The sequence below is a fragment of the Podarcis erhardii genome, assembly GCF_964252035.2.
Source record: "Podarcis erhardii genome assembly, chromosome: 16".
NCBI lineage: Eukaryota > Metazoa > Chordata > Lepidosauria > Squamata > Lacertidae > Podarcis > Podarcis erhardii.
Genome location: NC_138514.1, coordinates 861791 through 887704, shown reverse-complemented (window position 1 = coordinate 887704; position 25914 = coordinate 861791). Strand labels below are relative to the sequence as shown.

General features: G+C 46.8%; 1 protein-coding gene across 2 annotated transcripts in view; it reads left to right on the top strand.

The window, feature by feature from the left end:
- Positions 1–25914, top strand: part of PLEKHA2 (pleckstrin homology domain containing A2) — a 111270-nt gene that overhangs the window by 51970 nt on the left and 33386 nt on the right. Inside the window, exons 5-9 of one of the 2 annotated variants that reach the window (XM_081843934.1) lie at positions 3304–3401; positions 13352–13459; positions 22264–22404; positions 23665–23733; positions 25477–25547. In XM_081843934.1, the coding sequence (XP_081700060.1) occupies positions 3304–3401; positions 13352–13459; positions 22264–22404; positions 23665–23733; positions 25477–25547 (487 nt within the window). The remainder of the gene's footprint in view (positions 1–3303; positions 3402–13351; positions 13460–22263; positions 22405–23664; positions 23734–25476; positions 25548–25914) is intronic. The other variant, XM_081843935.1, reaches the window with a different exon arrangement.

The window sequence follows — 25914 nt, the reverse complement described above, 5'->3', positions numbered from 1 at the left end:
CGTAAGGTTTGGCCTGTTTGTCCAATATAGAGAGCTGAAGGACACTGTTGGCACTGTTGACCCAAAAAAGAAAATAACAGAACACCTCTAGTCATCACATACAGCTCCCAAGTTAAAACAGTACAACGCATCATCAGAGATCTACAACCTCTCCTGGACAATGACAGTTCTCTTTCTCAAGCTCTGGGAGGAAGACCTTTCATTGCCTACAGACAGCCACCCAATCTTAAACAACTCCTAACCCACAATAATACTACAACCAGACTTAACATGGACACTGGCACCAGAGCCTGCAATAAACCCAGATGCCAACTTTGCTGCCACATACACCCAGACAACACCATTACTGGCCCCAACAACATCACACATACCATCTCGGGACTATTTAATTGCTCATCGTCTAACATTGTGTATGCCATCAAATGCCAACAGTGTCCTTCAGCTCTCTATATTGGACAAACAGGCCAAACCTTACGCCAAAGGATAAACGGACATAAATCTGACATCAGGAATCACAAGACAGAGAAACCAGTAGGAGAACACTTCAATCTCCCAGGACATTCTATACTAGATCTCAAAGTAGCTGTTCTATTACAAAGGAATTTCAGAAATAGACTGGAAAGAGAAGCTGCTGAATTGCAACTTATTACCAAACTTAAAACCATGGAGAGACCTGGTCTGAACAAAGACATTGGATTCTTATCTCATTATACATGACAAAGCCATTTTTCACCTTCTCACCCCTTGCTTTTTCCTGTAAGACCTATTGCAGTCGTTAAGAGTCGTCAACAGGCTCATCACAGCTATCTGCCAATCATCCATTCCCACCACCCTTCTGAGTAATACCCCTCCCCACCTTCTCACTATATAGAAGGGTCTGGTGACTTCTGTTTCAGTGTATCTGAAGAAGTGTGCATGCACACGAAAGCTCATACCAAGAACTAACTTAGTTGGTCTTTAAGGTGCTACTGGAAGGAATTTTTTTATTTTGTTTTGACTTTTAGAAGACATCTGAAGGCAGCCCTGTTTGGGGAAGTTTTTAATGTTTGATTCTATTTTTAATATTCTGTTGGGAGCCTCCCAAAGTGGCTGGGGAAACACAGCCAGATGGGTGGGGTATAAATAAATTGTTGTTGTTGTTGTGCATGACATGTAAGGGGGGAGGCAGGAGAACAGAGCTCATCGGTTGTCAACCTGCTGCCCTCCAGATGTGTTGTAACACAACCCCATCAGTTCCAGCTGCCATGTGCTGGCTGAGGCTGATGGGAGTTGTAGTCCAAAACATCTGGAAGGCACCAGGTTAGTGAAGGATGCTTCAGACCATAGTTTATATTTCAAGGAGTGCCTTAATGCACCTTTGAAGTGGATTCAGATTCCTCCCACCCCACCACAAGCTTATTCTGTGAATTTGATTCCCTCCTTTCTCAGCCACACTTTCAACCCTCGGGAAACTGACTTGGCTATCCTGGTTTTTGAGAGGATTTTGTCCATGCAAACCCTTGCAACCATAGAAGCCAGAAGATGTTTAAGGAGCTAATATCTGACTTTAAAACAGAGATGTTTAGAGAGCTGAATTCTGTGAACCATATGCTGCACTCCTTCTGCCCATCTGCAAAATGCACGATGGTCTTTATAACCGAACCCCCATCCAAAATGTGGTTGTGTACAAGCAGTGAGTAATATTTGCTCTAAAAAAAGGTTTTCTTGCATTTCAACTTCCCGCCGACCTTCCCCAGCACAACATATTTTTTATTTTGCTTTTTTTAATGCAGTTATCAGAGTTGTGAACAATAAAAATATATTCAATGAAATATCAATCTCACTCCCCTAATAGCAAACTCTTGTCCCAAAGGAAATGGAGAGAAAATGAGACCACCCAGAATACAGAGGATGGTATTGGTCTGCCTCAGAGAATCCTGAAGCTGGCAGAAGTACCAAAACAAACAAACAAACAAATCCCACCCCTTCTAAAATTCCAAAACAAGCCAATGAGAATGGAGTATTCTCCAAAACCACAGAATATTGAGTGTCATTTGGAAAAATAAAACAGAAAACGAGGGGTCAGGAGGAGGAGGCATTGGTCTGTTTGGGACCCTAACAGAAAAGTAGGAAATTTGTGACGCTTCAGATGTTGTTGGATGATGATGATGATTTCACTTAGAGCCTGGCATTCCTCCCAAAGGAGGCAAGCACATCATTACTAAACACGATTAAAACCATTCTAAAAACAGTTAAAAGCATTCTCTTTTGGTTTTGGTTTTGGTTTTGGTTTTGCCAGGAACAGCCATCAAATACCTGCCTAAGCAAGAATGTTTGTAGATGCTTCCTGAATGTCAGTATTAAGGAAGGCAGACAAACAGGGACCCACCATTGAAAAGGCCCCATCATAGGTCAGTGCAAACCAGGCAGCCCCCAGAGGTGGCACCACCAACAAGGCCTCAGCTGCCAATTGTAGGGACCCATAATCTCTGGCCATTGGCCATGCTGGCTGAGTGGGTCTGGTGAGATTGTAGTCCACAACATTACTTCAAGGGGTACAGATTCCCCACTCCTGCCCTAACCATTTATACTACCTTGGAGGAGAGTGGGTCTGGCCAGCTGGCCAGAACCCTGAACAAGAGATCTCCTGTTGGAAGGGGAGCATACAGTGTGGCATTTTGTTACAGGTCCCACTTGCAGAATTTATAAAGGTAAAGGGAGGTAAAGGGACCCTGACCATTAGGTCCAGTCGCGGACGACTCTGGGGTTGGGGTGCTCATCTTGCTTTACTGGTCGAGGGAGCCGGTGTACAGCTTCTGGGTCATGTGCCCAGCATGACTAAGCCGCTTCTGGCAAACCAGAGGAAACGCCGTTTACCTTCCCACCGGAGCGGTACCTATTTATCTACTTGCACTTTGACGTGCTTTCGAACTGCTAGGTTCGAAACCCAGCCATAAAAACCAAAGCCAAGAACTTTAGAGTGACATTTGGTTTTAGATTCCCTAACGTAGACACCCATTTAAATCTAAGTGCTAAGACCAGCAACTAGATCAGATTGGATTCTGTGAGGGCAAATGCCTTCCAGAACAGAATTATTTTCTCCATCTGAAAGGAGCGGGGGTGGAGAGAGCTGTTCAGGTGAGCCTCAATGTCAAATCCAGTCTATACGATTGAAGCACATGGCATCTCCCAAAGAATCCTGGGAACTGTTGTTTACTCTTCATAGAGCTAAATTTACCAATAGCCTTAACTACAATTTCCAGAATTTGGGGTGGGGGAGAAATATGCTATGCCAAACACTGACACTGATCTCTGTGTCCACAGTTATTAATGCATTGTCTCAGCGCTATGTTTTGCAAGCCAATGACCAAAAGGACCTGCAGGACTGGGTGGAGGCACTAAATCGGGCCAGCAAGATCACGGTAGGTTTGCCCAGTGCTTTGGGTATCTTTTTGGTGTTCAGTGGAAAGAAGGGGTCATGTTGGTTTCCTTTTATTCAGGCTTTAATCTGGTTGGAATGTAGGGATTTCTTTCCTTTCAGCTGAATTATGTGGGCATCTTGGCCAGAATCCTAAAACATAATTGAACAGGTGGAGTTCATTAATTTGGGGGAAGGGGAAGGAGAGGGGTCTGCACTCTCCTACAGGGAGTATGTCTTATCTTTCTCTCCCCCCCCCCATTATTCTTTTATTCATCCTGATTAGTTTGCAGGTAGATCAGACAATTGTTAGCTATTAAATGAGCATTCATTCTGATTTGCTTATGGGGAAGTTAAACAACATTGCATCAAAGCAAATGTTATTCCACACTATACTTTGCTGTCATTTACCTTATTGCAAAAAATGTGGCCTTTGAGGAAGTGGTTTGTTGTACAAGACCTCCCAGTCATAATTGTTGAACCAATTTTTGCTGTTATATGACTGAATCCCATCTGAAAACACTGATTATCTGGAAGTGCCCAATGTAAAAAGGCAGTGTAGAAAGTCTTTAAAGAAGAAGTAATAACAAACAGGTTCCTCCTCCACTTTTTCCTTAACAACTCACCCCAGGAAATGCAAAATAGATAGAACACCCGGGACACAAATAGGAAAAAGGCCCTATAAGCTGTCAGTATTTTATAGCCTGAAAAGTCCTGTACTGCCACAGGCAGGGAGGGGGGCACCCACAGCACTTTGTTACGCTTCCCCAGCCATTTATTCTAGCTAAAGTTACTACAGGAGAATTGCAAAAGCAACTGCAATTGGGCACCTGCAGACCAGCAAGGCTGAGCAATTTTACAAATTGCATGGATTTAGAATTTATTCAGAGTAATTCTGATAGGTGGGGTGAATTTGCAGGTTTTGAAGAACTTGAGTTGGTTTAATTGCCATTCTCACTCACCTAGCAGAAAACAGGAACTGGAGTCCAGTAAGAAAAAAGAGGGTTAGACATTAGAGTAGCCTTCCCCAACTTGCCCCCCCCCAGCTGTGCCCAACATGTAGTAAAAGTTGTCCTTACCACTTGCCAGACCAATGCCAAACCAATCTGAGATACCCTGGCATGTGATAATCCTCCCCAGGGCATTTTACCCATCTACATGTGTTCTATATGCCATGAAAAAATGGGCTGCTGTTAATATACCCTCCTTTCCATGGTGCATATATTGATTTATACTGTAAACTGTGATCTTTGGATGAAAGGCGGCATATACATCTAATTTATTGTTGTTGTTGTTTACAGAATTTGAACAAGCTTGGCCCTGTAATTCATGACATGAGAAAAGCAAACATTTGTTCCCAGTTAGCAAAGATAGGGAACCTGGGGTCCTCCAAATGTTGTTGGACTACAACTCCCATCATGCCCTGACCATTGACCATGCTGGCTCAAGTTGATGGCAGTTGGAGTCTAACCATCTCTGGAGGGCCACTGGTTTCCCATTTCTTTTGTAAGAGTTGTTCTAAAAACAACAACAACCTGTAAAAGAACTACCCACATTTTTGGTGTGATCACCTGGAAGCGGTGTATTGTGTAAATTTAACTCCCTGATGGAGGGGGAAGACACTCTCTTTTGCTTTAGTGGTGACATGTATATGGAACCCGAAACTTCTCTAGCCGAACCTAGGAAGCCCCTTGCTTTAGGGGCCAGCTTAGAGGGATGTTTCCTTCTCTCCATGATGGCAGGTGTTTGCCACTTCATATGGAACCTTGGGTTGAGGATGCCATGCTCGGTGTGTTGATGGCTCTGGCATTGGGGAAGTGTGTGTGGTGCATCTTGTATCACTACCAACACCTGCAGTTGGAATATCAAATTCCCCCTGCCTGCTGCCTTTTGACTCTCCTCCTGCATAGCTTACATTAGACCTGTTGCCAAACTGCAGCTGCAGGGATCTAAGCCTGTGGTTTTTTTGTCCAGCTTCCTTGGAGACGGGCCAGTGGCTCCCCACTGATCAATAGGGACGGAAAGTTTTCCTGAAAGGCAGCTTGTGTGCCATATAGCAGTTACTCTCTGCCATTGGTTGCGTTTGGAGGCCTAGAGGCATCTTCTAAGAGCATTGGGGAGATGCACATGGGCTGTGTAGCAAAGGAGAAGTTGGTCAGTTTCGGTGTCTCATTTTTCTTGTCTTAGAATCAGGCTTCCACATTTTTGAAGCAATTTGTGTGTCTTTTTTAAAAAACCACTCTTGAAAATCCATCAGCATTTTTGTGTGAATTTTTCCTATTAAACATATTGTTGTGTGCAATTTTGACTCACACACATATCTTTGAAAGTAATTTCCCATAATAAAATTCATTTTTGCATGTTGTTTACACTAAAATAGGGTGGGTTGGTTTTGTGGGGGGTTTTTTGCACACTTTCCCCTAATATGATACATTTTGTACTCACTGTTTGGTTGGAGTAATTTAGAGTAGTATGAAGTTTGCATATTGGTTCAAGACATGCAAATTAAGTGGCTTCCCATTGAAAGGCAAAGAAAATCAATGCCCCCCCCCTCTATCTTGGGTCCCAATTGCACTATACATTTAAAGCAGTATCATAGCTGTTTAAGCAGTCATGGCTTCCCCAAGGAATCCTGGCGTCTGAAGTTTGTTAAAGGTGCTGAGGGTTGTTAGGGGACCCTTATACCCCTCAAAGAGCAACAATGCCCACAGTGGTTTAGGAACCAATCCCTCTTCACAGGGAATGCTGAGAACTGCCGCTCTGTGAGGGCGATAGAGGTCTCCTGTCAACTCTGCCATCCTGCAAGGAGAAGGGGCAGGAAGTGTTTTTTGGTAGAGCTCTGTGGGCATGGCTTATGCCCCACTTGCCAGAATGGTTGGCCACTGGTGCCTTAAATACAGGGATGACTTGACAGCAACTTGACTAAATTCCCCATATCCACTCACCCTGTAAAATCGCTGTGCTGCTTCTGAAACAGGAAGATGTGCTCCTATTACACGCTTGTTTCCTGTTTCCCTGTCCATGAGGGCTGGCTACTTCCCCTTCAGCTGGCCAAACTTGACTCTCGAAAACTGGTTGCTGGAACATGGATTATTATCTTAAGAACTGAGAAATGAATATGAAAGGAAGCCTTTTTAGATTCCTAAATCTAGGCAACAGTGGCTTCCTTTGCACGCTGTGTTATGGTTAGGCATACATCTAAGATGTATTAAATGTGAGCACCAAGTGGGGGCAAAGTTGTGTTTGCAAATATGGTGAAATAACTCGGAGTCAAGAGTGGATTTCATGCTCTTTATTCAGCTCATAGTGGTGAGGAGGAATGGAAGTTCCCCAAGAATGTCTGCTTTATATACATTATTTACATAATGGGCCCCATGTGATTGGCTAATTCCGGGATTCTCCTGCAGGCCAATCAGGTTGTGGATTCACTTCCACCTGGAGCTGGATTGGGTGGCTCCTGCGGACCAATCAGACTGCTGCATTCTGAATCCTATTGTTCTAGGACCAATCAGACTGCTGCGTTTTGGATCCTATTCAATTCAGTACATAGCATATGTGTATCGTTAAAACACCAGAGGGGAGCAACCTCAGGCCTGGGAGCCAAACGTGGCCAGTTAGGCTTCTCTCTGGCCTGCTCATCCCTTCCTCAAAGGCCTTTGACTGCTCAAATGCATTCTTGAAGTGTGATAATGCCAGGAGAGGGAAATGTGTGTAGAAACCTCTGACTTTTGTCACCATGTGGGCCCTGGAAGGTCGCCCATGTGGGAATATGACCCTGACAGGCATTTGCTAGGGTCAAAATTGCCAATAGCTTCTTCCCACGCCAAGTACAGGGTGAAGGTAATTGCTCTTTGCCCATTCCTGCATTACTCTATGGCCTGAGGGCCACGTGAGACCCTCACTCTAATTTCGTGCAAGTGGCAGTGGGCAGGTAGGGGACGGGGGAAGAAGTTGACAGAAATCAACAGTGCTCTCCAGCCACTTCCAGCCCTGTCCTTTCCCTCTACTGGCCCCAGCCCCAACCCCCAGCAGCATATAGCTCCAGGAAGGTCAAAATCTGATGAAATGAGCCATTGATGCCCCTTTCTCATGTGAGTTTGTCTAATCCTCTTCAAGAGACACCTAAACTAGTGGCTTTGCTGAGAAGCAGAAGAAGGCAGTTGCCTTCATGCTGTGATGTGTCTGGTTGGTCACCATGGGAAAAAGAGTGCCTGGGATTAGATGGAAGCTTGCCTTTGTTCCAGCAGAGCCCTTTTAACCATCTTATGGGGAACCTGCATGCAGACAGCCTCTGAAATTCCTTCCACGTATTGGCTGTTTGAGATCCAGCTGAGGCGGAGATCTGGGTCACGTAGGTGTTAGCCTAGTAAAAGCCAGTTTTACCTGCCCAGCCCACAGAGTACCTTCACCTCTTTGATGGAAGGTTGGAAAGTGAATCCTCCCAGCATTTGCTACCAGATTGTAGATAAGAATTTCTGCTATTAGGCAGGGGAAATGCATGCTGAAAGCCACAGACTCCTCCTGAATCTGATATAGACCCACATTTAGTTTTGTACTCTGGCCAAGGAGCTGCTGAGAGCTGCTAGATATCTCTGTCTGCTTGGCACCTGAAGGGCCATGATGCTGCTGCTGCTGCTGCTGCTGCTGCCACCGCCACCCCCCTGTCTGGAAGGACACCTGAGTACCTTTGCAAGGCAGGCATTGGGAAGGAGCAGAGGGAGGCACCTGAGAGGAAAGTTCAGGAAATAGATACATGAGTGGCTCCATATACTGTAGAACCACCAGAGGAAAACTGGGTATTGTGCTTTGCAAATCAAAGGTACTAATCCCTCAGAGAAAGAAGTTTTTTTTAAATATGGAAGTTGTAGCAAGCTTGGTGTGAGCACAACGTTGGAAACAGAGTAAGATACTAATTTAAGAAGAATGGCTGTAGAAATCATAGGCAATTCTGTCTAATTTAATACAAGGGAATTTTATTATTAATTTATATAACGGTTACTTCAATGCATTTTAGAATTAGGCATAGTGAAGCCTATTGAAGGTGGTGCAATTAAACAAGACTTGGGGCTCATCCAGACTTCCCACCACTTTCCCCCAGGGAAACCCAATCTTTAGCACTCAGAGTAAACGTCAATCAGGTTTTCTCCAGATTGACATTTGCCCCAATTTAAAGCAAAAGGGTAGGTTTTCCTGTGGCTTTTTTTCAGGGGGAACTCACCGGAACTCATTTCTGGCCCTGTCAGGTGCCATTCTACGAGAAAGAGGGAGGTGCTCATGGTGAGTTCTAGCACCTCTTTTGCTAGAAAAATAGCACTAGGAAAGGAGCCAGGGAAGGGGAAAACCACTAGGACCCATGCCTAGAAAGTGTGGGTCAAGCAGAAGTGAAAGCAAGGCACTTTGGGAAGGAGGCGTGAGGCTCTGACAGGGTCTGAGAGTCCTCCTTCCTCCTTCCCAAATGCTAGTTTGTGCATTCCCAGCTTTGGGAAATATAATAATAATAATAATAATTTATTATTTGTACCCCGCCCATCTGGTTGGGTTTCCCCAGCCACTCTGGGCGGCTTCCATAAAAACCAGAAATACACTAAAATATCACAGATTAAAAACTTCCCTGAACAGGGCTGCCTTAAGATGTCTTCTGAATGTCAGGTAGTTATTTATCACTTTGACATCTGATGGGAGGGCGTTCAACAGGGCGGGTGCCACTACCGAGAAGGCCCTCTGCCTGGTTCCCTGTAGCTTTGCTTCTCGTAATGAGGGAACCGCCAGAAGGCCCTCGGCGCTGAACCTCAGCGTCCGGGCAGAACGATGGGGGTGGAGACGCTCCTTCAGGTATACTGGTCCGAGGCCGTTTAGGGCTTTAAAGGTCAACACCAGCACTTTGAATTGTGCTTGGAAACGTACTGGGAGCCAATGTAGGTCTTTCAAGACCGGTGTTATGTGGTCTCGGCGGCCGCCCCCAGTCACCAGTCTAGCTGCCGCATTCTGGATTAGTTGTAGTTTCCGAGTCACCTTCAAAGATAGCCCCACGTAGAGCGCATTGCAGTAGTCCAAGCGGGAGATAACTAGAGCATGCACCACTCTGGCGAGACAGTCCGCGGGCAGGTAGGGTCTCAGCCTGCGTACCAGGTGGAGTTGGTAGACAGCTGCCCTGGATACAGAATTGACCTGCGCCTCCATGGACAGCTGTGAGTCCAAAATGACTCCCAGGCTGCGCACATGGTCCTTCAGGGGCACAGTTACCCTATTCAGGACCAGGGAGTCCTCCACACCAGCCCGCCCCCTGTCCCCCAAAAACAGTACTTCTGTCTTGTCAGGATTCAACCTCAATCCATTAGCCGCCATCCATCCTCCAACCGCCTCCAGGCACTCACACAGGACCTTCACCGCCTTCACTGGTTCTGATTTGAAAGAGAGGTAGAGCTGGGTATCATCTGCATATTGATGGACACCCAGTCCAAACCCCCTGATGATCTCTCCCAGCGGCTTCATATAGATGTTAAAAAGCATGGGGGAGAGGACGGAACCCTGAGGCACCCCACAAGTGAGGGCCCAGGGGTCTGAAAACTCATCCCCCACCACCACTTTCTGAACACGGCCCAGGGGGAAGGAGCGAAACCACTGTATAACAGTGCCCCCAGCTCCCAGCCCCTCTAGACGGTCCAGAAGGATGTTATGGTTGATTGTATCAAAGGCCGCTGAGAGATCCAGCAGAACTAGGAAACAACTCTCACCTTTGTCCCTAGCTCGCCGGAGATCATCAACCAGTGCGACCAAGACAGTTTCAGTCCCATGATGAGGCCTGAATCCCGATTGGAAGGGATCCAAATGGTCCGCATCCTCCAGCCGTGCAACCACACGCTCAATCACCTTGCCCAAGAATGGAAGATTTGAGACTGGGCGATAGTTGGCCATACTGGTCGGGTCTAAAGATGTTTTTTTAAGAAGCGGTTTAATGACCGCCTCTTTCAGCGGATCTGGGAATGTTCCCTCACAGAGGGAAGCATTCACCACCCCGCAGAGCCCATTACCCAGCCCTTCCTGGCTTGCTTTTATTAGCCAGGATGGGCAAGGATCCAGGAGACAGGTGGTTGGTTTCACGCGTCCAAGCAGCCTGTCCACATCCTCGGGGGTAATGGATTGAAATCGATTCCATGCAACTTGACCAGACAGAGCTCTAGCACTCTCCCGCCACAGCCCTGCTCCCACGGTGGTGTCTAGCTCCTTCCGAATATGAGTGATTTTATCTGCAAAAACAGATAGGTAGCCGTGTTGGTCTGCCATAGTCACTTCGTGCATGCACACGAAAGCTCATACCTAGAACTAACTTAGTTGGTCTTTAAGGTGCTACTGGAAGGAATTTTTTTATTTTGTTTTATCTGCAAAAAACTTTGCAAAATCGTTGCAGGAGATCTTGGGGTCTTTACAAAGCCCCGGTGGTAAAGGTGGTTCTGTTAAATTACGAACCACCTGAAAAAGTCTCCTGCTACTATTTTCTGCAGATGCAATAGAGGCGGTGAAGAAAGTCTTCTTCGCCGTCACTATCGCCACTTGGTAGGCTCGACGTTGAGCTCTAACCTGTGTCCGGTCAGATTCGGAGTGAGTTTTTTGCCACCGACGCTCTAGCCGTCTCAGCGATTGTTTCATCGCCCTCAGCTCCGAAGAAAACCACGGAGCTGTCCGGGCTCCATGCAATCGGAGAGGGCGCTTCGGAGCCAGACAGTCGATAGCCCTGGTTAACTCCGCATTCCAGCGGGCCACCAGGGAATCAGCTGAAAGGCCATCAACATGGGATAAAGCATCCCCTACCACTCTCTGGAAACCATTTGGATCCATTAAGTGGCGGGGGCAGACCATCCGAATTGGTCCCACCTCCCTGCAGAGGGGATGGGTCGCGGAGAAGTCCAGTTGCACCAGGAAGTGATCTGACCATGGCACTTCTTTCGTTTCACTTTTACTTAGTGTCAGATCACCCACGTCACTAGAGGTGAACACCAGGTCTAAGGCATGTCCGTGACTATGAGTTGGGCCAAACTTATTCAGGGACAGCCCCATGGAGGCCATGCTTTCCACGAAGTCCCGAGCAGCCCCTTGTAAGGTCGTGTCGGCATGGATGTTAAAATCCCCTAGGACAACCAAACTAGGTGTCTCCAGGAGAAAATCCGCCACGACCTGAAGCAGCTCAGACAGGGAATCCTTGGTGCAGCGGGGAGGTCGGTACACCAAAAGGAATCCTGTACTGCCCCTATTGCCCAACTTCCAGAACATGCACTCAGAAAACTGGATCTTCCCAGTAGGACGCCTGGTGCAAGCTAGTGACTTCCTAAAAATCACTGCAACCCCCCCTCCCCGCCCACATGACCTGGGTTGCTGTGCGTACGAGAAACCTGGTGGGCAAGCAGCAGCAAGCACAGGCCCATCTGCTCCCTCCAACCAGGTCTCTGTCACACATGCCAGGTCAAGTCCTCCATCCACAATCAGGTCGTGGATGGCAGTGGTTTTATTCATCATTGACCTGGCATTACACAGCAACACCTTCAGGTCATGTAGGTTTCCCCTGTTGATTCCAGCATCCCTCCGGTCAAGGCCAGACCCGGAGGCAGGGATAGTCTTCAAACAACGACTAAACCTGCCTCCTCGGTAATGACATGGTCTGGTCTTAGCGTAACTCCGCCTCCTGCCCATGATCACCAAGATCGGGTGTCCCAGTGCTTCCCCCCCTGTGGAACTTGTCCCAGCCATCGTGTTGGCTGGGGCCCCACTCCCAGGCAGCCCTGATCTAGCCCCTTCAAAACAAAACACAAACTATACAGAACCAATAGAACAACAACAACAACAACAACAAAAAGGAACAGAACAATTATATTAAAATTAATCCCCAACCAAATATCCATCCCACCCACCCCCGACAATGGAAAAAAAGAAATAAAGAAATAAAAATTTAAATTGCCACCGACTGTTTGAGGACATTTTAAAGCACATTAACGACCTGGAACAGGGAAGCAATGGCAGAACACTTCCCACCCTTCCCCAAAAGTTTGTTCCTGGGCCACGCCCCCTGGGCCAGTTGGAAAAGGCCCTGGAAGGGAGCAGGCCCTGCAGTCCTCACCCAGCCGATGGGAAAGAGTTGGGAGGGCTCTAGGACCCTGTTAGAGCCTCACAACACCTTTCCAAAGCCCAGCCAGCCAGTGTGGGGACTGGAGGGAGCATCAAATTTTGACCTCGCTCCCCACTGCCTGTGTGACAAGGCTGTGGTATGAAAAGTTGGACCAGGGCTGAAGTACAAAGACATCTTTGCTAGTGCTGGAAAGATGATATATAGATCCCATTAAAGAGTTCTGGGTCTTTAAAAATGTACACTTTAAAAATACTGTCAAGAATGTGCAACACATATGCAAGATTCCACAAATCAGATTTTGTGCTGGGGTAGGGGCTCTTGTGTCATTCAAATCCAGCTAGTCCATCTGTCAAAAAATATTCGAGCAAAATAATTTGATCTTAAAGCACCAACTTTTTTCTTTAGTACAGTTATATCATGCAAATAAATGCAGCCCATTATTTCCAGTATGCCTCCCTATTTCAAAGTGGAGTATTGCAGGAATTCTACAAATCAGCTGGACTCTTTGCTGGTATTGGATAGAGCATGAGACTCTTAATCTCAGGGTCATGGGTTTGAGTCCCACATTGAGCAAAAGATTCCAGCATTGCAGGGGCTGGACTAGATGACCCTCATGGTCTTTTTCAACTCTATGATTCTATGAAATCCTTGCTGAATGGGATTTCATATACATTCTCAGGTGTCACTCTAGCAATTGATAAAAGCACTTCAAAAAAGGGTACATTTGGAGGGATTTAGAAGGATGCTGTCTCTTGTAGCGAGAGCCTGGCAGATTTTGAGAAGGCAGTTGTTTGGTTTTGAGCACGAGACATAACTTGTCCTTTTCTCTCTCTTAGGTCCCAAAGGGTGAAAGTTTCCCTCCAACTGCAGAAGTTGTCAAGCGTCCCTACAGGACTGAGATCATTGGTGGGGTGGTTGTGCAGACGCCAATCTCAGTCAACCAGGTGAGAAGGGAATGGCTGGTCAGCCAAATCTGTTGCTTTGGAGAAGGGATGGAGATGGAGAAGTTTACAGCATTTCTTTACAGCATTTATACCCCACTCTGCAGCCAAAAAGGCCCCCAGATAAGGCCCCCACATAAGACCAGTTTAAAAACACACAGCCGGTGCCTGCAGCCTTACAATCTAAATACATAGCACAAAAGGAAAAAGGTATGAGGAGGGAAGGAGAACATAAGCAAACTTGGGCCCAGACAGGGCTTGTGGAGGCCTGGTGTACATATAATACGTAGGCATGAGTCCTTCTAATAATGGGTTGGTCCCTTGACCCTGATCAAAGATCCCATGGAGCCATGGTTTTGTTTCCAGAAGGGTAGTTGCATGTAATGATCTCAGGCAGGCAAGCAAGCCCTGATAAGAATTAACAAGTCTCTGGCAGTTTTATGGTACGTTTATTTATAAATTACATCCAGAGCGTGGCTCCCAGCCTGCCGCACTTGGATGCAAGTTGGTCACTCTGAGTCTCCGCCCCTGTCACAGCACGAAGTGCACCAGAGTCCAGTCCTTTCTCTCTTGCACTTCTGTTGCATTTTAACCCATTCAGCTCTTCTGGTTCGGGGAGAAGGTGGGTGGAATTCCACCCCCACCTCACCCCGCTCTTAAAAGAAGAGCCTTCTGAACGCTGTTTCTCACTTGGTTGCATAGCAACCTCCTCAATGCCGTCTATCTCTTCCCATCCCTCTGCCTGCGAGCTCTCCGAGTCTGCTGCTCTATCTGAGTCTGGAAACTCTTGGTGAAGGGGCGGGGGGGCGCGAGCTAACCCACTCCTGCTCTGTCTGCATTCTTTCATCTTCAGAGTTTGACTCTTCCCAGGCGTTCGATTCAGTCACGTCCCTGACACTGCATTAGTCAGTCTTGTGGCAAAAGTAAGTCTTGTGTCACTTTAAATTTTAACACATTTATTCTGGCATATGCTTCAATGGACTGGAGTCTTCTTTGTCTTCAGGTGCAGATATATTCTATTATGAGTTGGGGGGGGGTCAGTCAGGATGATACCCTACATCCCAAAGTTGTGGTCCTGTTTATGTGGGGTAGAATCGATAAGAGGAAACTGACCCAACCAGTCCCTTAGTTAAGTGAATGGCTTTGGCTGGCCAGTTAATACTGTGATTAATAATAATAATATAAAATTATTATGATTTATGAGTCTGCAGAGGTTGCCCTAGAGACAAATGGTTGCCTCACCTAGGATGGAGAGCAATAGGTCAAGGGGCCACTGTGCATGGGGCGGGGGTCAGTGCTGGAAGCTGGAGACACAGAGACATGTCTTGTTCCGTGCTGGGCTTGGGGCTAATGGGGAAGCAAGATCTGTTGGAGTGGTGATGCTGCAATCCCTTCCATCCTGTGCTTGCATTGCGTGCATGTGTACACAAAACAATACGTCCTAAAAGACACCACAGTCTGTGCTGACTTGCATTCTAAAGAAACTGAACCCTGGGGAAGCACCCCTGGAGTCTCTCACCACTCAGAGATTGGGGCTTGCGTGCAACAATGTGCACATTGCTTTGGGTGGAAACGTAAGCAGTGAGGGCAGTGCAATGCAAAAATTCAGGCAATGACCCGGTTAGCTGGGATGCATGCCAAAAAAGCACAACAACCTCTTGTAGTAGCAGTGAAGGGTGATAAAGTGAACAGCATGGCAGTGAGTCCTGATCTGACTCAAGAGTGGGGAAGCTGTGGTCCTTCAGATGTTGCCCCTCCCAACTCCCATCAGCCAGCAGTCAGGGATGATGGGACTTGGAGTTCAGCAACAACTGGAGGGCCAAAGGTTAGCTACGGCTGCCATGAGGACCTAAACAAAGCCCAGGAAAATAAGTGCAAAGAGCCTCCCAGTGCATCATCTTATTTCCCAAAGTGGTCAGCCAGGTGTTTCTGGCAAGTTCCAGGTGATGGATGGTGCTGGCGGATGTGACTGATGGGAGCTGGAGTCTCGCAGCATCTGCAGGGCTGCAGCTTCCCCACCGCCTGCTGGTACTTAGGCATAAGCAAAACTAAGATGAAAATGAGACATCCCAGCAATAATACCACCCTGCCCAACCCTTGGGCAACACAAAATCTGGGGCGTAGCAGCTGCTTTGCCTCCTTGCCAAATGGCCTGTCATGCCTCATTAACTTGCCGGAGAAAAGTGTGCCACCCTCCTCTTTTTAGCAATGTGTGCCTTTTTTTAAGAGGAAGCTGCTCATCCTGTGATGCAGGATTCAGAAGGTTAGGGAAGAGACTGGAGGAGCAGGAGCGTTTTCCTTTGAGCCATGACTTGAAATGTGGCTAAGAAGCAAAAAGAACACAGTGGTACCTGCCAAATAATGTTGCCATGCAGAGTGCTTCTCTCCAGGAAGCCAGCAGCCATGTCTTCCTCTCGAAAGCACTTTTCCTTCCTGTTCCCCCTAGTTTTCCATCCCCCCCATGCCTACTGGGCAGGTGCAGAATGCCTTCACCTTTACTAGAATCATAGAATCATAGAATCATAGAGTTGGAAGAGACCACAAGGGCCATCGAGTCCAACTCCCTGCCAAGCAGGAAACACCATCAGAGCACTCCTGACATATGGTTGTCAAGCCTCTGCTTAAAGACCTCCAAAGAAGGAGACTCCACCACACTCCTTGGCAGCAAATTCCACTGTTGAACAGCTCTTGTTGGTTTCTGCTTTCTTCACTGTGCAGCGAAGTGCTTGTCATGAGACAGGTGTTTACATTCCACAGTCTGTGCTGTTGGGTTTTCCCACGGGAAAGGAGACTGGATGTGACGTACACTGGTTTCCTGTTTTTCTCAGTTCTCTCCGTGTTTCAGAGGAGATAGGATGCTTTCTCTGCTCTCAGAGAAGCAAGATGCTTTTCGGTAATCTACCAGCTTTGAAGTGTAAATAAAATAATGTAAAGTATGTGGCACGTACTGCTCATCCTTCCGCTGTGCTCAGGACTCTGCAAACACAACAGCTCTTACTGTCAGGAAGTTCTTCCTAATGTTTAGGTGGAATCTTCTTTCTTGTAGTTTGGAACCATTGCTCCGTGTCCGCTTCTCTGGAGCAGCAGAAAACAACCTTTCTCCCTCCTCTATGTGACATCCTTTTATATATTTGAACATGGCTATCATATCACCCCTTAACCTCCTCTTCTCCAGGCTAAACATGCCCAGCTCCCTTAGCCGTTCCTCATAAGGCATCGTTTCCAGGCCTTTGACCATTTTGGTTGCCCTCCTCTGGACACGTTCCAGTTTGTCAGTGTCCTTCTTGAACTGTGGTGCCCAGAACTGGACACAGTACTCCAGGTGAGGTCTGACCAGAGCAGAATACAGTGGCACTATTACTTCCCTTGATCTAGATGCAATACTCCTATTGATGCAGCCCAGAATTGCATTGGCTTTTTTAGCTGCCGCGTCACACTGTTGGCTCATGTCAAGTTTGCGGTCAACCAAGACTCCTAGATCCTTTTCACATGTACTGCTCTCAAGCCAGGTGTCACCCATCTTGTATTTGTGCCTCTCATTTTTTTTTTGCCCAAGTGCAATACTTTACATTTCTCCCTATTAAAATTCATCTTGTTTGTTTTGGCCCAGTTCTCTAATCTGTCAAGGTCGTTTTGAAGTGTGATCCTGTCCTCTGGGGTGTTAGCCACCCCTCCCAGTTTGGTGTCATCTGCAAATTTGATCAGGATGCCCTTGAGTCCATCATCCAAGTGGTTGATAAAGATGTTGAATAAGACGGGGCCCAAGACAGAACCCTGTGGCACCCCACTAGTCACTCTTCTCCAGGATGAAGAGGAACCATTGATGAGCACCCTTTGGGTTTGGTCAGTCAGCCAGTTACAAATCCACTGAGTGGAGTAGTTGTGGAGAAGATGGAATTTTAGCAGGTGTAGTTTGCATGACAAGCAAATACGCTGTTCTATTCCTCTCCTATTGTGGTTTACTTATATGCTGCTTTTGGAACTGCGTATTGATACAGTGAAACAGGGGTTACCTGGGGGCCACTCCTGGAGGCACAGGCATGTGCATCTTGCAGAGACCTTCCCTGGCACCAGAGAGTCACATCCTCCAGCTGAAATTAGGCTTGAAAGAAGCCTTCTTTAGCCAACAGAAGCCGTCTTTACAGTAGCCAAGAGTTGCAGCACACCTGTGGCGCACACAACAGTTTGCAAACGTCCCCATAGGTCCCAAAAGATTGTCGCCCCTTGCAATAGCAAATGCAGTAACCCAGCCAGATGGGTGGGGTATAAATAAGAAATTATTAAATTATTATTATAGTACAATTAAAGCGCAATACAAAATTACACACACTGTAGGGATCATCTATGCAGTTGTTGAAGATGCAGATTCTGTGTCCTTTCTCTCTGTGTCTGTCTTTTACCTGGCCATCTTAGCATTCAAACAAGTGGTTCAGTGCCAGGAAGGACTATCCTGTGTACTTTTGCTGAACATGTAGATTGACTTCTGGTTCTATATCCCAGTATCCTAATTACTGGCTTTGCTGGCCTGTGGTTCTCGGGCTGCTATCCACCCTGAGCCCTCAGGACAGGGCAGGATAGGGCATGAAAGAAACAGTGCCAGCCAACCCAATAGGTACAGAGTACTTGAACTACAAGAGGAAGTCTTTCCAGCTTTTCATTACAGCTGTTGCCAGTTGCATGTCTCCCTTAATTAAGGCTTGGCCCCACATGTTTAAATTAAATGGCTTGGCTGTGCATATCACACACTCACTCAACCTCTAGACGCTCTGCTCCATTCTGCTGAGAACAAACAGCAGGTATCCATAGTTTCTGTGTCCAATTAGCAGACCCAGTTTAATTGCTGACCTGGGACTGCTTTGCACAAAAGTAGAATGAGATGGTAGAGAAGACAGTGCCACTTTAGACTGCCAGGAGATGCCATTTTTTAAAGCATTTCTTAGTTTATTGAAAGTGTTTTTACCCCTCTCTTCAGTCCCAGGTCACTTTTAAAAGATGAGTATATAAGACAGTCCCTGCCCTCAGGCCCACAATCTAAAAGACAGGACACAAAAAGGAAGAGGAACTGTGAGACTGTGAGGTGGAAATCAAACTCAGGCCCTAGTTCTTTGTCATGTCCCGATGGAATGAAGTGGAGGAGCCAAATGTCGCTGAGCTGAGTTGCTTCTTCTCATGCCCATGCTGAAGCCTGATGGAATAGGTGCTGCCAGGTGACCTTTGATGGAAGAAGCCTCGATAGAATGGGCTTCTTAGCTGAGCTGACAGGAGCCCAGCTTTCAAGCTCTTCCTCTTCTGCAGCCTGGTGGAATGGCTGCAGCAAGGCGGCAGCTGAGAAGGACAGAGGAAAAGCCTGATGGAGCTGGCTTCTCAGCAGAGCCAAATGAGTTGAGCATCTAGCTTTTCAAACATAGTGCAATTCTACTTCTTCCCTCTCTGAGCTGTGGGAAGAAGTAGGAAACAGGCAAGGAAACAGGCCCATGCGGCATGGCCACTGTCACCCTAAGGTAATCCCTTGCAAGAAAATAATAACAACAATAAAACCACCACATCCATGAGAGAGCTTCCAGCCCACTGCTAGATTTCCACTTGTGGGGAATGTTTTACACAAGGGAGCATTCAAAAATAATTCCTACCACATGCTCTTCAAAAAAGCATGCCTGTTGCCTGCTTTGCTGTCCTTCCGGTGACAGACAGAGACCTTTTATTTCCCCAGGCTTTTAGTTTTAGGATGGAAACTGTTTTATTAACTGCTGCTGTTGCTTTGTATTGTTGTAAACAGATGTTTCCTCCTCCCCACGTCCAATGCTCTGCGCTGCTGTCAAGGTCTGGCCAGCTTGAGTGGGATTGTGGAGAATCCCACTCCACAATCCCACTCCTGGCTCTTCCCCAACATGGCACAGACACTGGGGAGGGGTGCTTTGTTGTGGGCCCTTCAGGCCAGGGGAGCCTGGTGCCCCAGTGGAGCACGTTGGCCACCTAAAATGTGCCACACAATGGCGCCCAGTGTCTGCCCCCTTTTTCCTTTGGGGACTGCATTTATTCAGAAGCAATAAGCAGGCACTCACCCATGAAATTTATGCAGCCAGCAAAAGCCCACTTTCTTCTTTGAAGAGCGAAGCCTTTGGCTCCCATTCTGTAGAAGTCAAAGCTGCATCAGAAGAACAGTTTGCTTTATTCACTCTCTCTTTAGCCAAGGGGAGCTTGTGAAAGCCTAGTGTTTTGTCACTGGCTTATTTTTCTGCATTTCTGTTAATTGCGGGTGAAAAAATTCATTTCCCATGTCACACACCACTTCTCTCTTTCTCTTCCCTTCCTTTCCCTCCCACTCCATGTGGCAAGGAAGCTGTTTTCTCAGGTCGGTTTTGTGCTTTGTGGCATCCTTAAGTGGTGTTGTCCTGAAAGGGACCCCAGAATCCCAATTTTAGCCAGTACACAATAACAAGATTGGGCCAGGACTCTGGGAAATTACAAGCAGACCTTGCCCTGATGGTTTCCAGGACCAGTGGCTTTATTTGGAAAGGACTGCTTTATTCACCAGGTTCAGATGCTAGAGGAATTTATTTGTTTGCAAATTCCACTCAAACTAATCTGATCTGTAATTCCAGACTAATATGCACACAATAATGCATATCTGGATTTCACACTCCTCAAAATTTTGCAATGCAATTATAGCCTCACACACAAAACCCCAAACTGCTTATAAAAATGTTTATTTTAAGATAAAAGTAATGTTTAGAAATGTTTGAGAGAGAATACATATTCTAATTTGAGTCTTCCTGCAATTCTTATTATAAAGTTACAATTAAAAAAATATTTATATTAGATCTTTTCAAAAAATTGATTTTTGGGAGAGAATACATCATTTAAAGATGATTTTTTTGTGCAATTATTAAGTTACATTTTAAAATTTAATCCGAATTTTATGTTGTTGTTTTTTAAAAAATAAATTTTAAAAGTTTTATTTTAACAACTGGATGCTGTGTCCATCCCTGTCCCAGGAAAAGGCAAATGACCGGATTATTCATACAAGGCCCAGTCATTCCAGGAACTTTGTTCTGCTACCAGTGGGAGCTGGAGTTACACACTTGCATTCCCGTTCATGCCCAGCCATAGGCAATTTATTAAGCTAGGAAAATGCTGGGTATCACCTATTGTTGCATGCACCCAGTCTCCAAACAGCGAAAGACTTCAGGGGTTCCAGTGCTTTTGCAGGGTTTGGTTTCCTTGGAATGAAGATCAACGGAGACTGTGGTATCCTTAGGATTTATGGTTTTGTTTACAACCTGACCATAAGATGGAAGGGCTCACAGCATTAGTACTGCCAAAGAGCTTGCCTCCCATTTCGGTTCCCAGGGAGATCTCTGAACCATGAGCTTTGGGTCCAGCATGGAGCAAGACAAGCCTCTGTGCCGCCAGCTTCCAGCACTGGCCAAAGCTCACGCACAAAGCACAAGCTATTGCTCTTCTACCTTACAAGGTGGTATTGCTTCCAGTTGGGTGAGGTGGGAGAGGAAGGTTGCACCCATTTGTCTCTAAGGCAACAGGGCAACCTCTCTGGACCTGTAAATGGTGGCAATTAGCTGGTCAGCTGAGGACACTATCTTACAAAGGAACGGATCTGACTGGCTCAGCAGCCTCTAATGCTAGTTTTGAAATCTCCTCGATACAGAATTACAGGCCTTGATATAATCCCAATTGACGTCACTCAGTCCAAGGTCTCATACCATTCTCATGTCTGAGTTAGGCTGACCGAGAATGCCTGGCCCTGAGTCACCCAGGGAGCATTGTGGTTGTGCATGGATTGGGCACTCCGCTTCCTTGTCCCCAAGGCCAGCGATCTCACCACTGCGCTGGGGGTAGTGGTGGCAGACATCAGGCTTGCAGGATCTACAAACTCCACAGGTCCACCCACCAGACCCATGTTCAAAATAGTGGTGCAGGTGGGGCGTGCTCACTTGAAAGCAGCAGGGAGTCTCTGAGCACATGCACACCCAGCAATTTGTTTTTCAGTATCAGTCCTTCTGCACAAAAATCAACTCCTGGTTTCCACCTAAACTTGGTTTGATTCCGCAGCCTAATTTGGAAGAGGAAAATCTTTCAGTTGTTGTATTGTTAATAATCTGGGAGTCAGAAGCCCTTGTCTGATGGACTGCAAACTGCTCCCAGCGCTCCCTTCTGCACCGCCTTGGCTTGGCTCTCAATTAATTTTATCCACATAAATGACCATAAAGAAGGGGCAAACTGGGCCAGATGCCATTTATTCAGGAAGCAGTGGTGCCATTACATGAGTGGATTTTGCAGACTGATGCAAACTGGGACCCTGGAGTTAGCTTCCTGCTTCCACCTATTTCGGGAAGGAGCTCAGTTAGGCCATCTGCTCTGCTCCAAGAAGGACTGGGAGAGACCCCTGTCTGCAACCCCAGAGAGCTGCTGCCCATCAGTGTAGACAGTACCGGATTAAATAGACCAGTCATCTGGCTTGGTACAAAGTTCCTATGTTGAAGTAGGAATCGGCTACTGTTTGAATTGTGGGGAAGATGGAGCTCTCATTTATAGTAGGTAAGGAGTAAGGCACCTATTAATCTCCTGCCCCCACAAACCACGGTCCCAATCCTGACCAAGGCCCTTATGCCTGCAGTTTACTAATGACGAATTGCATACAAGTGTTGTATATAGTTTGACTCTTGGGGTCTTGTGTGGCAGTTATGGGACTTTGGCAAAACAGATGTCCAGTGTTCCTTTCCTGTCCAGCCTCAGTGGCAGCCTGATTCTTGGTGTGTGTGTTTTCTCCTGCTCCCCTTCTCTCCTAGAATGGAGGGGATGGCTCCGAAAGCGGCGAGCCAACAGTGCATCCTCTTCTGAAACGGTCTCAGAGTTACATCCCCAGTACCAAAACGCCACCTGGGCCACCCGTCCTCAAGAGCGGCTACTGTGTCAAGCAGGGGAATGTGGTAGGTCTATGCCCTGGCCGGCCTTGGTGATGAAGTGGTGATGGGTTTTAAAACCTGTTGCTTCCGTTGTGGGTGATGAAATCGTCCAGTGAGGCTCGGGGCGGGGGAGGGGGGGGACTGAATATGAAGGTGGTTGTGGTGACTCCTGGAGAGAATTCCAGGTAGGCCCACAGCATTTTGCTGCCTGAGATGGAGTAGCAAACAGTGTCAGGTCTCTAGGGATGGGGAAGAAATCCGTTTTGGTTCACATCTGAAGCTGAGCCCACTTAATTTGCACTATCTGAAATATTGCATACCAAAACACAGTGTTTCTTTTGAAATTTTGAAATTCTCTGAGTCTTGCAATGACACTCTCTAGCCAGGCAGTGTGCACAAAAATGCATATACACAGGTAAAGTGTGCAGAGAAATGCACATACGTTAGTGGGGGGAAATGTGAAAGTGTATATTTGGCAAAGTTAAATACAAACAGTGTATATTAGGAGAGATTTGCACTAAAATGCTGATAAATCTTTATGAGGACTTTTAAAAATGCTTTTTACAAACTCATGAGGAAATGTGGAGAACTGAAGTGAAGACTGAGAGAAAGTGAAACTGAGAAATTCACCTATCTGTATCCCCCACCCCACCCCCTCAAGTTATAGTCATGGTACCTAAGTTATCTTGGCACCTGAGACAGCACATTTCATAAGCACCTCCTCTCCTCATCTGGCAGTAAAAATACATCAATAGTAAATTTAAAATAGCTACCAGTTTTCTGTCATTTCAAGACAAAAACATTCCACCTGGGACAGCTGCCACATCCTGTCTAATGGTAGGGCTGGACCTGTGAGAGACCCTTTTGAGTGGATACGCTGGCCTCCAATTCCCATCAGCCCCAGCCAGAACAGCCAACCATCAGGAATGCTCAGAGTTGTAGTCCAACAACATCTTCAGGGATTCCCCCAGTCCTGATAGGTGTCAGGCCAAGGGTCTGGTTCCCATGCTGTCCTCTGCTTGTCCCCAACACTGACCATTCAGAGCCTCTGTACACAAGGGCTCTACTTCGTTATTATGCCTGTGGGTGAGGAATCCCACCCCGAAACTATCCATTCTTGTACGTTGTTTTGAAAACCTATCTAACCTGGTGGCAGCAAATCACACAGGTTAAGTCTGTATGGTGCAGAGAGCAAGATCACAGGCTCTTGTGATGTGGAGTGTTTGGGACAGCTGTGGAAGACTTTGATAGAATATATCAAAAGGGGTTGTTTCTGTCTTTTAGAGGAAGAGCTGGAAACGGCGGTATTTCACCCTGGATGACTTTTCCATCAGTTACTTCAAGTGTGAGCAGGTAAGCCGAGGGCACCAACCTTTTTGGACCAGTGGGCACATTTTGCATTTTGAGAGAGTGCTTCAGGTGCCAGTCACAAAATGGCTGTGATGGGGCAGGTGCACCACACAAATGGGCTGCCACAAGGAACATGGCACAGCGCAAAACTAGAGAAACAGCCACCCTTGGCATCCTGCCCTTCCTCCTAAAGACAGCAACAGGGAACGTTCCTACTAAGAAGAATGTACTGGTTGGCTACTCCACATTCGCCTTCATTTTTCAGAAATTGCTTAAAACGTAACTGCACATTTTGCTCTGTAACTTTCTTTCTAGAAGGGCTAGAGCAGGGGTAGTCAACCTTTTTATACCTACCACCCACTAATGCATCTTTCTTGATGGTAAAATTTCCTTACTGCCCACCAGTGCTCGATGAAAGAAGGATTCAGCTTGTGCCATAGAACCCCCTACCACCCACCTAGAATCCTGAAATGCCCGCTAGTGGGCGGTAGGGACCAGGTTGACAACCCCTGGGATAGAGAATTGATTTTTAAGTTTAATTTTTTAAAAAAGCTTAGAGTCAGAGTGCATCATTGAAAAGCTTTGCAGGCATTGTGTTCCGGCTGCTGCAGGAGCCAGAGTGGTGACCCCTGAGGGAAGCCAGGCTGCTGTGCCTTTTGAGAATTGCCATTTGCTCTTGGCTGCTCTCGTAACTGGTGCAAGGGGCCCCAGTTCCTTCAGGACAAATGCCTGTTTTCCATTAAGCAAAAAAGGGAGGCTGGTGTGAATCTGCTATGTCTGTGGTGGGAAACTGCCGGCCACAACTCCTGTGCATGGTGGCATCAGGTGCAGGTGTAGTAAAGCTGCAACTGGGCTGAAAGTGGGTTTGTGCTGCCCGTCATCTGACCAGAGGTGCCTGCAAAGCTCTGCACACAGTTTGTTTAGAAATCGCGCGGGCCAGAGCAGTTCCCCTGATGACACTGTGACCTCAGCGGCTGCCCCGCCCCCCCGTCCACCTGCCAAAGAGCCCAAGGAGGGTGGGTGGGAGAGAGAAGGGTCTGGTCGGCAAGCTGGATCTCATTCTCCACCCATGCTGTGTGACTGCTGTGAGGGAGTCAGGTTTGGACAATTGAAGATTAAGGTGACTAAAAGGGAAGTTGCTTTATGGTCATAAGCACCAAAGAGGAATGCTGCTGTTTCAGGCTAAAGGTACATCCAGTTAAGATCCTTTTCTCACTATGGGCAGCCAGATGCAAGCAGGCAGGACATAAGCACAGCCATGCTTTACAAACTGTGCTCCCAGTAACTATTCCTGGGGGCTGCATGCAGCCACGTCATGACTAGCCACCATGGAGAAGCCTTACACTCGGTAAATGTTTCGAACTTCCTTTTCAAGACATCCAGTTGGGCAACTATCACTACATCATGTGGTAGTGAATTCCTTCGTTCAACTCAGCGCTGTGCAAAGGAGTTTTTCCTTTTGTCTATCCTGAATCTTCCAATACTTGGCTTCTAGCCCATGGTCTAGAAAAGCTTCTGTTGCCTCTTTGTACAGCTTTGTACAGTTCTATCATGTATACACAAGCCCCATAACTTAACTTTTTTCCTACTAAAATGCTCAAAAGTTGTAACCTTGTTACTCTTGCCACCAGCTCCCCAGAAGCTCATCTGCCAACTCAATGGCTCCATTAACTGCTCTTGCCTAGATTTTCTGCTCTCATTGCTGACAGTTCAACTACCTGGCATCTGTTTTGCTTGTCTCCTCAGGACAAAGAGCCGTTGCGATCAATCCTCCTGAAGGATGTGCTGAAGACTCATGAATGTCTAGTGAAATCCGGGTATGGCTTTTGTTTCCAGCTGGGTTTTATATTTGGCATTGGCACTTGGAGCCAACTTCTGCAGGTTCTCTCTGTGAGGACCAGTGAGACCCAAGGTTTTGGGGTCCCCAGCACCTTACTGGAGAGATAGAGATAGCGGCAGCCCCAATTACTTGGCAATTGCACAGGGGTGAAAAGCGGTATATACCCTGTAAATATGGGACTTTAAAAAGAAAATATCACTGCTAAGATTGGTAGGAAGAGCTCTGTCATCCCTTTGCAGTTCCTCTCTTGCCCGACACAAATGAAACTTCAGCTTGTCTAGTCAGGTGCCTCATCATGGAATAGTTAAGGAAAAGGCTTAAAGTGGGGGGAGTGATTTGATTCA